Consider the following 9,296-nt stretch of genomic DNA (forward strand, 5'->3'; position numbering starts at 1 on the left):
ACTCTCTCTTTCCTGGGTTGGGTTCAAAGGGATGAAGAAGGAAAGACAGAAAGAGATAAAATAAAGATAGAACGACGTGCAACAACACCAACACGACGCGCGCCCACTCAGGCAGGCTACAATCGCAGCACACCGGCGGAAACAAACCCAAAAACACACAAAAAGCAAAAAAAACAACAACAACAACAGCGGAACAGCGCCCCGAATGAAAAAGGGAACAAGGCGCACAACCCCCCTCCCCCGCCTGTGAAAAAGTAAAAAAAAAAATGACAATAATATAAAAACTGAACGCCCTGTGAGAAAAAGAAGCAAGACAGTACTGTGAAGACATCAAAAAGAAGTGCTGGCAACAGGGGCGGCGGCGTCAACCCGCCCCCTTCCCCAGCGCAAGGCCCGTCGCCTTCGTCCCTCACCCCAATACCTCCATGAAGCGATCCTTTGTGTCTTGTGTACCGGATCCCGCCGGCACCCACGTTTTCAGGCAGTAGGCGATGTTGCGGCGGAGCCGCGTCACACACACGTGCCGCGCCAGCGTGCTCCCCGCCGCCAGCTGTGCCGCAACCTCCTTGGCGGCGCCGCGCCGAAGCCGTTCCACGACACTACTCCGGAACCCAGCGGAAGATGCATTTCGTGCGAGCTCCCGCAGCGCTGTCGCCTGGGGAGGCGCTCGCCACCTAGCTTTGGCAGCGTCCGCCTGCGCCGCCTGCAGCAACGCATCGCAGCAACGGTGCAAAGCCTCACTGTGAAGAAGACACTCCTGCAGCCGCGCACCAATGCTGTCGTCCGTACGCCGCACCATGCGCGGATTCTCTGCCTGGAGGCAGCACCGCAACTCATTCGCCGCCGTGTGCACACACAGCTCGCGGGTCTCAGCGTAGTCCCGCGGTGTGTAGACGAAGCAGCGCAACCCCGCGGCCTCCTCCGCAAAACAATGCCACTTGCCGCTCCAGCGCCCCTCCAACACAATACGATCATACGCAAGTGGGTAGCGCCGCGCGATAGACTGCTGCAGGCGCAGTGACGACACGGAGCAAGGCATCTCCTCCGTGGACCCGGCACGGCGCACGGCCGCAAATTCCTCCAGCACTTGCTGCACCAGCACCGCCTCCGTCACGGCGGGGCCGTCCGCGGGGGGAAGCGTGATAAGCACCCGCACCGGCATTGCCACCGTAGCTGGGAGTGTGTGTGTGTGTGTGTTGCCAGCAAAGAAGCTTCTACGCCAGTCCCCGGCAGGGCATCCCATCGGGAGCAAAGATGGATGGAGAGAAAAGAAGCAGAAAAAGGAGTCGTGCGGGGGAGCAAAGCCAGCACCCTCAAAATGCGGCACCTCAACCCCCTGGGCTGCAGTCTGGCGCTCCTCCACAGAGCCACACGCATACAACAACAAAAACGCGACGTGCACCCACTCAGGCAGGCTACAATCGCAGCACACCGGCGTACACAAACCCAAAAGCACCCAAAAAGCAAAACGAGGAAAGACACACCGCGCCAGCATCTACTCACAACGGAGCAGAGCAGCGGCCCACAGCCACCCCGCCAGCCACATACACACGAAAAGTGAGCCTGCAACCATCAAATGGCGCGGCACCCACACCGCACCGCCACTGCGCACAGGGCACAACACCACTCAGTGCGACACTCCCACACGCAGTGCCCTGCACCAGCAAGAGAAGGGATAATGATCCACAGCGCACCTCCCCCTCTGGTTCTTGTCTTTCTCTTCTCTTAATGGCCACGGAGGAGGCAGCAGCAGCCACACGTGGCACTGCCACCAGCAACTACAAAAAACATCCCCCACGCGCACTGCAATATATAAATGTATCGCGTGTGCGTGCCTGCAGCTACGCAACGCATAGAGAGAGAGAGAGAGGAAGTAAAACGTGAGAGAGGGCACACACAAAAACACACGCGGCGGCGGCAGTGGTCGCGTACGACCTCATCCTCCGGCTGCCTGCACCGTCAGGGGGACACGTGGACCCCATAGGGAGCCTCCACGCAGCACAGTGCGGCACCGCCGGAAGTGAAACGACGTTTGCCTCTCCAGCAAACAGATGTGGGCACTTAGAACTTAAACGGTGCCTGGTCCCGGAAATTGAAAAAGACGCGTAACCGTTTTGTTGGGGCTTGAGATTTCATGCGGTGTCCCCTCGTTTCACTGAAGCCGGGATAAAAAGGGTGATATTTGCGAATTGCGTCGAAAGAAGCGGTGCTAATGAGGGGTGCTAGAAGCATTCAAGAGGCCCCAAAAAAGCCTGCCATAGAGAGTGGGCGGTGCGCCCTAACAAAAAAAAAAAAGAAATTCTGCAGTGGCGGCGCATTGCGTAGCGGAAATCCAGCAACGCCCAGGCGGACTGCGGGGCCGAGGCTCCGCTGGGTCACCCCCCCCCCCCCAGCGCCTCAGCGCAGTGTGCGAGGAAACCGCCACAGTATTTGATTTGAAGACGCTTTTTTTTTTCTTCAGATCGCATTACCGGAGAGCGCACGTGTAAGTCTCCGGCATCGCACGGAAGCGCGGAGACGTGTATAGTGGACTCGCCTGCGCATGGGCCACAAAATGTGTGGTCCCGCAATTCTCCACACGACCACGAGGGTCTTGGCAGGAGTCCCCCAGAGGGTGCGACACCGGGTGGTCGGCGCCTCCTTTACTATTTCTTCCATTGCTTGGAAGCGGGCAAACGGCCCGTTCTCCCCTCCTGCAAACACACCCAACGAAGAGCAGAAAAAGAAGAAATGAATCACGGGAACCCAATGGCTGCATGTGCGTGGAAGAAAATTTGTGTTGAAAAAGTGGAAGACGCAGCACGTGAACGTAGAAGCAAAGAGGGTGCCAAATGCAGAGATAAAGCACATAGAAAAAAGAAGCTCACTTCCGAAGGGCACCCAAGTTGAGTGGGTGCACACATGGAGGAATCTGCACCTGGGCTGTCGGGGGCGATTCTTTGGATCTCTGGGCCAGTGAAGATTCGTCGGTTGCATGCGAAGTGATTTCCAAACTTTGCAAGACGGCGTTCGACGCATGCGTTGTCGCAGGCTGCTGCGCATGCTTGGGAGACGTTTTCGCGTCCAATGCATCGTTGGGCGTCGGCTCTGGCTTCCACGCGGCGTCTGCAGTCTCCACCACTTCCAGTTCCTTACCATTCTTCTTTGTCTCCCTCACAACTGCGGCGCCAAACTCATCTGTGCGCACTCCCGAATCGCAGTGATTCTCCTGGACAGTTCCGCCTCTATCTTGCTTTTTCGCGCTTCGTTCTGCCTGCCTCGGATAGACCTGCGATTTCATCAAGCGGCAGTCAACCACATGCGTAGAAACTTTTTGCGCCACCCCGTTCACTGACTGCTTTCTGGCCCTCTCCACCAACGCCGCTGTTGCCGCCGGTGGGTGGGTCCCTTGTCTCTGCTGCGGCTCGTTTAGCTTCACTTTTTGCCTAACGCGGGGTTGCAGCATCGGCACGGGCGCCGCTGTCGCTGAAGTCTTTAATAAAAGGCGCTTATTCAGTGAAGCCTCTTCACCTGGCGTACTTTTGAAGGAGGACCCAAATTCCCCCACTGACGATCTTGCAGCCATTTGTTGCAGTTTTGCTTGCAGCCGCTGGGCGTCGTCATACAAACGCTTATACACAGGGACTCCATGGTCTGCGTGCAGGGGGTTGTGTCTGCTCACTCGAACAGGGCTGACACGTGGTTGCGGCCGCGGTGCGGCGGGTGGGGAGACCCCGTTGTTGGGAAGATTTATCGCTGCGGTCACTCCAGTCCAAGAACGTGGCTGCGGTTTCGCCTGCGGTGTTGCCATTTCCACGTTTGCGCTTCGCGTGGCCTCGTTATGCTGCGTGGAAACACGTTTCATCTGCTGCGGGGTGGAGTCGGCTCGTGCGGGCCACGCCACAGGCGCGTGATGGTTGAGGCGGTACGCCTCCAACTCCCTGCGGATGCGTTCGCGAAGCTCAGGGATGGAGATATCCTCGAACTCATCGTCGCTGTCCGTCTCCTCCTCCTTGTCGTACACTGGCGCGCTGTGGCGGTGGCTCGTGGGGCGGCGCCCGCCGTGACCGAGTGGTGATGCCCCTCGACGCCGCACGTCCGGGCCCGTTTCTGCTTCCAGCCTCGCATTGGCGACGCGTTCCCGCTGGCGTGTATGCGGCGCTGTGGCCATCGTGCGGCGCTGCTCTTCCTTCACCGCTTTGCCTTGCGCTACTTGAGCAGCCGGGTCCCTTTTCGTACCCAATCGCTGCGGCTGCCCCGCGGCGTCGCCTGGGGCTGGTTTCCCATGAGGTCGTGCACCGGCTCCCCTGCTCGCGGCGAGGTGGGCTGGCACCGGCTCCTTGCCTTCCTCCTCGTACAGGAGATGCTGGCCGCGGCGCAGCAGCTTCTCAATGCGTTTCATGGAGTGTTGGATGTCCTCAAATTCGCGTTGCTGCAGGCTCTGCCCCGACGACCTGCCAGAGGAAATACCATCGTACATCATCGTGCTTACTTACCTAGTGAAAATGCTTACGCAGCTTGTGTGTATACGGGTAAATGCAGAGGCAATCTCTAACGCGCGTTCAGAGAAATCTACATGCAGACGAGAGTGAGCGAGACATCCACACACACGTCCATGCCCACAACCTTCAGGCTCCACGATGCACGTGTGGACCTGCGCGCGGGGTCCCGTGCACACGACATGAGAGGGACCGGGAGGCCCCGTTGTGGAGGGAAGAAAGCGACAGCCGCCCAAGGGGGGAATCTCAGACGCCGCAGAGTAAAGCGGAATACATATATATATATATATATTATATATATATATATCAATGACCCATACTTACATAAACAAAAATTCAAAAATATAGGGGTGACACAGCAGTCCGTAGACGTGCGGACGCACAAGCACACACCGATCGGAACCCCCCACACACACACAGACACATGCATCGCTCTTTGTCTACCGCGGCGGCCAGCATCGCCTTCCCACGTGTCCCACCCGCTGCTCCGGCGCCACGGTCCCATCCGTTGTCCTCCGCCGCAGAAGGCCATGGTTGCGGTACTCCACCAACTCCCTGCCGATACGGTCGCGAAACTCCGTAAGAGAAACGCCCTTCAGTTCATTGTTGCCAGCATCGGCGGCAGCCGGCGCGGCGCCATGCATTTTTTTCAGTGTTTGCCCATGCTTGGTCGCTAGATGCGCTGCATCGGAAGCTTTCAGGCTTCCAGGGGAATGTTTATCCAAGCAGGCCACCTCCACGGCACGTCTGCGTGACACTCCGTCTCCCCATCTGCGCTGTATGGCGGCGATGCCGTTGTCTTGCCCGGACGCCGGACTCCGCCTGAGGACAGCGGACCCAACACGCGGTGCAGTCGGCTTCCGCGTTTCCACCTTTACGGGCGAGGTGGCATCCCGGGGCCGTCCGTCGTTGCCGTGAAGAAGCTCGCGTCCACGGCTCAATAGCTGGTCGATGCGCTCTATAGAGGCGCGGATGCGGAGATCCTCCTTCTGGGCGGGGCATCCCGGGAAGCCGCCACGCGGCGCTTGTGCGGCGTGTAAGAACATTGCCGCAGTCAATAAATACGTTGAGCTGCAAACGTTGCTTTTTTGTTTTGTTTGCCCCGCTTGTAGCGTGCCGTTGCGCGGCAGTCCCTCGCGTAATGTGGAGCCCACCAGCAACAGACACCCCAATAAAAGGAAGTAAAAAGAAAATGATTTCTTCGCGATAGCAAACACACATACATACACGCAGATATACAAGCAAAAAGGCGTTACGAATCCCCACAAACCAGCAGCCATCAAATCACAGCGCCTCAACTCCCCTGGCACATAAAAACGGGGTCCCCCTCCTCTCACTCGCTCTCCCTATGAGTGTGTACGGCAGGAGACAGAAGCATATAAACAGAATGGGACCATCATGGTTCTTTCCTCTATTGCGTGCATGCACGTATTCCCACCCACTCTCCATGGAAACGTCTATACGAGAGCAAAATGAAAAACGATATATATATATATATATATTATATGAAGGGAGCGAAGAGCATGCGTTAAGACTCTATCGGGGTGTAAATGTCCTGCATCTATCATCACCAAAAGGTTGCCCTAGCAGTGCAAGGGGCCCTGTGGAGGGACACTCAGGCAGCAGCCATGCGCCCATCCACACTTCCCCACACCCGCAGAGTGAAAGTAAGTGTGGGAGGCACGGCACCAGAGAAACAAATTCCCCATGGACACGCGCACATGTGTATGCATATATATATACGTTAGGTGGTCTGGACTCAGGACAGGGGCGTCGGACACGCATACTGGTGGCTCAGCGCTTCTGCCTTCTGGCGCACCTCCAGCAAAGACTCCGTGCCGGTTAAGCTCCAGTTACACAACACAAAGTACAAAGCGGGGTCCGTCAGGAATGCCATCCGCTGCAGTGTACTACTGCCGAACTGTAGGCAGTAGCGGCGAAACACAGGAGAGGCAAAGGGCCGGCCGCCAAAAACACGACCCGCCGATGCGCTCTCCACTTGTCTCCCCTTCTCATCCTGCATGGTTGTACCAACACCACCACCGTCGGTTCCTAACGGGAGCTGACGTCCCCGAATTCGACGCCACTCATTTTGGCGGCTCAGCTGCTCTTTTCGTGCTAACACGCAACGCAGAGCACCGCGTTGCGTCAGGCTCGCAGGCATGTTCACCCGCCATCCCAACGCGGCATCCACCGTCGCAACACGAGGTCCACGATGTGGCACCACAGTGCAGTACCGCTGCATCACCGCATCGAATGGCGTAAAGCGCTCGGTGAATTTCGTGGGGAAAGACACCGAAGAGTTGGTGCGGGAATACCGAACCCACGCACGCACGACGGGTCGGTTGCCGGCCTCCGTGCAGGCAACTGACATCTTGTTTCGAGTCGTCAGCGTTTCCCACTCCCGCTCGGTGGCCTCCACGAGATCCCGTGTCTCAGCCAACCGGGCATCCATGCTATGCGCCAAGTTCGCCAGGACAGCAGTTTTCCCGTACCCCGCGAGAGCATCCACGGTGTGCCGCCTCTTGTGCCGCGCCAGGGCCTTCCTTAACGGCCCTTCCTCCATTTCCTCCTGCGGCTGATGAGAGGCAACCACCAGTGCAATATTGCCACAACTTGCGGTGACCTCCTCATGCAAGTGTGCCGCGTGGCGCTGCCGGTGCCTCTCTAACAGCCGGTGTGCAAGCGCATTGGTCGCCTTCTCCGCATCAGTCAGAGAAAATGTGGTGGGCGTCGCCGCCCTTTCCCCTGGCAGCTGCTGCATCAAAAAATTTCCGCTGCCATGCGCGCGCCGCCGCAGTCGACCCCAGTAGACACGAGACGCTCTCATCTATTTATAGGTCTAAAACGCGAAGCAAAGGAACAGGACACACGAATACGTCAAACAACGGAAACACAAAACAAATAAATTAGGCAAATTACTTACACTGGCATCAGCGTTTCTGAGCGAGCATGCATGTGCATGTACGCATGTATGTGTATAGCTGAATGATTGTGTTAAAGATGAGAGGTCGTGGCACGCCAGCATGACCACTGCCTGCCCAACTTCTTGCCACCTATGAACGCCTGTTGCCGTGCCACTGATGACTCTTTGGCTTCTTCGGGCAATCCCGCACCTCATGACCCTCCTCTCCGCAAAAGAAACAACACTTGCGTGAAGACCGCCCGTCGCTCTGAAAATAAAGCTGCTCTCCTGGCTCCTGCACTGTCATGAGCATCTGTCGAAGGAGGCCGCTCTGCACGCCTGGACAGTTTGGGGACAAGTGACCAGGGTCAAAGCAACGGTAGCACGTGGCGTTCTTATTGAAGGTTGGGTCATCCGCGCGCTCAATCAGCATGCGTTGTCGCAGGCGCTCCGACACACTATTACGGTTGTACAGCTCTTGAATGGGATGCCCCATGGTGCACCTTGGGCCTAGTGGGCAAAAACCCGCCATGTAGAACGGGCATGCCGGGCGAAACACGTGTCGGAGATGGCACTGCAGCCCAAGTGGACAGAAACCACGGCGGTAAGCGGCACACTCCGGTTGCTTCTCCACCTTTATGACGTGCTGAAAGGGACACTCCGGGTTCGTGCAGTCGCCTAGGCGCTGGTAGAAAGCACACACCGGCACATACCGGTCATCATACTCGTGCAGGTACAGACAGTTCTCACCATTGACGCAGGCACCACGCAGCCAGTGCTGACACACCTCCAGACGCATCGTCTTGAACTGCGAGATAACATGCCGCTCTGGGCAGGCCGCGCCGTGGCGGCACTTGCCGTGCTGAAAGGCCTGGCATATTTCGCGTCGCTTGACGTTGAGCTGCGGTTCGTCAGGGAGGGCGTCCTCAAAGGCGAGTGAGGTGCGCGCGGCGGAGTCGGTGAACATGCGATGGGTGCGCTACGCACAAAAACATAAAGAAACGACCGCAAAAAAAAAAAAAAGCGTAACGCAACTAGCAACGGAAAAACCAAGATGTATGCGCGTGTGGAGAAGGAGGAAGTGGAGAAATGACATCGGCAGGAGACCGCCTTCTCGACTCCCCTCCACCAAAAAAGGGAAGCTCAGGGGCAGCCCCGGCTCCTCCCATAAAGTTACACGCAAGGAAGCAAAGGAAAAAAAAAACGGCACAAAGGATACCTGCTCTTACAAAGACGCCTCGATGGGTGCTACGCCGCCGAGTTACAGGGCCACACTAACGCCACTGCGACGCTGCAGAGAAAGTAGCGGTCCAGAAACACTTCCAATGCCCCCGCTTCGGTATTGTCTGCGCTGTCGCCATCCTGACTTTTCCTCCTTCTCCTCGAATCAGCCCCGCAGCGGCAGCATCGTTGGGGTAGCCAGGCCTCAAGTACCCGTCACTCCCGCACCTGCAGAGGGTCTGGGGCGCCCCACAAGCGTCTCCGCCCGTGAACTTTGGGGAACCCTGCTCCACAGCTTCCTCCCAGGGCCTGTCCATGTCACAATCATCTCCATTCACGCCCGCAGACTTGCAGTCAAATATGCCGCAGAATCCCAAAAAACTGCACTGCCCCTCCACTGGGAGATCCCGCATTTCCAGGAAGCGGATGAGGTGACGGCGGAGGTGCTGGACCATCCGCTGCACCGCACCCAGCAGAGAGCCGCACGCAAAATATGCTGTTGAGCACAACAATTGGCGTCTCGGTTGCCTTCTTCGGTGACATCTCATGCGACATCGCGCGCACTGCAGCATCCCGCGTGCGAGTTTCATCCGGTACACGATGCAATGACGGTACGTGACGTCATTCATTTTCCCAACCGCCGTGTTAGACGGCGGTGGCAGGAGCCCACTCGCAACCCACCAAAAGACACC

The 9,296-nt window shown here is 57.5% G+C and overlaps 7 protein-coding genes across 7 annotated transcripts in view, besides 6 other annotated features; all 7 read right to left on the bottom strand.

The window, feature by feature from the left end:
• The first annotated feature begins 34 nt into the window (after positions 1 to 34).
• Positions 35 to 75: a sequence feature (GA-rich).
• Positions 76 to 140: 65 nt separating this feature from the next.
• Positions 141 to 188: a microsatellite.
• Positions 189 to 409: 221 nt separating this feature from the next.
• On the bottom strand, positions 410 to 1,495 carry TraAM80_09010 (uncharacterized protein; the record flags this gene model as incomplete). Its single annotated transcript, XM_029385719.1, has 1 exon — positions 410 to 1,495. One exon carries the CDS (start codon positions 1,493 to 1,495, stop codon positions 410 to 412), a length of 1,086 nt encoding a protein of 361 aa, XP_029234423.1.
• Positions 1,496 to 1,706: 211 nt separating this feature from the next.
• Positions 1,707 to 1,815: a satellite DNA.
• A 39-nt stretch (positions 1,816 to 1,854) lies between these two features.
• Positions 1,855 to 1,889: a sequence feature (GA-rich).
• Positions 1,890 to 2,863: 974 nt separating this feature from the next.
• Positions 2,864 to 4,462, bottom strand: TraAM80_09011 (uncharacterized protein; the record flags this gene model as incomplete). Its single annotated transcript, XM_029385720.1, has 1 exon — positions 2,864 to 4,462. One exon carries the CDS (start codon positions 4,460 to 4,462, stop codon positions 2,864 to 2,866), a length of 1,599 nt encoding a protein of 532 aa, XP_029234424.1.
• Positions 4,463 to 4,752: 290 nt separating this feature from the next.
• Positions 4,753 to 4,785: a microsatellite.
• Positions 4,786 to 4,918: 133 nt separating this feature from the next.
• On the bottom strand, positions 4,919 to 5,524 carry TraAM80_09012 (uncharacterized protein; the record flags this gene model as incomplete). The annotated part of the gene is made up of 1 exon (XM_029385721.1): positions 4,919 to 5,524. The coding sequence occupies one exon, from the start codon at positions 5,522 to 5,524 to the stop codon at positions 4,919 to 4,921; it is 606 nt and encodes a 201-aa protein (XP_029234425.1).
• A 436-nt stretch (positions 5,525 to 5,960) lies between these two features.
• Positions 5,961 to 5,985: a microsatellite.
• A 252-nt stretch (positions 5,986 to 6,237) lies between these two features.
• Positions 6,238 to 7,308, bottom strand: TraAM80_09013 (uncharacterized protein; the record flags this gene model as incomplete). Its single annotated transcript, XM_029385722.1, has 1 exon — positions 6,238 to 7,308. One exon carries the CDS (start codon positions 7,306 to 7,308, stop codon positions 6,238 to 6,240), a length of 1,071 nt encoding a protein of 356 aa, XP_029234426.1.
• A 226-nt stretch (positions 7,309 to 7,534) lies between these two features.
• Positions 7,535 to 8,350, bottom strand: TraAM80_09014 (cleavage and polyadenylation specificity factor 30 kDa subunit; the record flags this gene model as incomplete). Its single annotated transcript, XM_029385723.1, has 1 exon — positions 7,535 to 8,350. The coding sequence occupies one exon, from the start codon at positions 8,348 to 8,350 to the stop codon at positions 7,535 to 7,537; it is 816 nt and encodes a 271-aa protein (XP_029234427.1).
• Positions 8,351 to 8,657: 307 nt separating this feature from the next.
• Positions 8,658 to 9,233, bottom strand: TraAM80_09015 (uncharacterized protein; the record flags this gene model as incomplete). The annotated part of the gene is made up of 1 exon (XM_029385724.1): positions 8,658 to 9,233. One exon carries the CDS (start codon positions 9,231 to 9,233, stop codon positions 8,658 to 8,660), a length of 576 nt encoding a protein of 191 aa, XP_029234428.1.
• Positions 9,230 to 9,296, bottom strand: part of TraAM80_09016 (uncharacterized protein) — a gene marked incomplete at both ends in the record, with an annotated part of 435 nt that continues 368 nt past the window's right edge. The window contains one exon of the mRNA XM_029385725.1: positions 9,230 to 9,296. This exon is cut by the window's right edge and continues 368 nt beyond it. Within this exon, the coding sequence (XP_029234429.1) occupies positions 9,230 to 9,296 (67 nt within the window).

This window comes from Trypanosoma rangeli, assembly GCF_003719475.1.
Source record: "Trypanosoma rangeli strain AM80 chromosome Unknown Tra_15.4_contig_00498, whole genome shotgun sequence".
NCBI lineage: Eukaryota > Euglenozoa > Kinetoplastea > Trypanosomatida > Trypanosomatidae > Trypanosoma > Trypanosoma rangeli.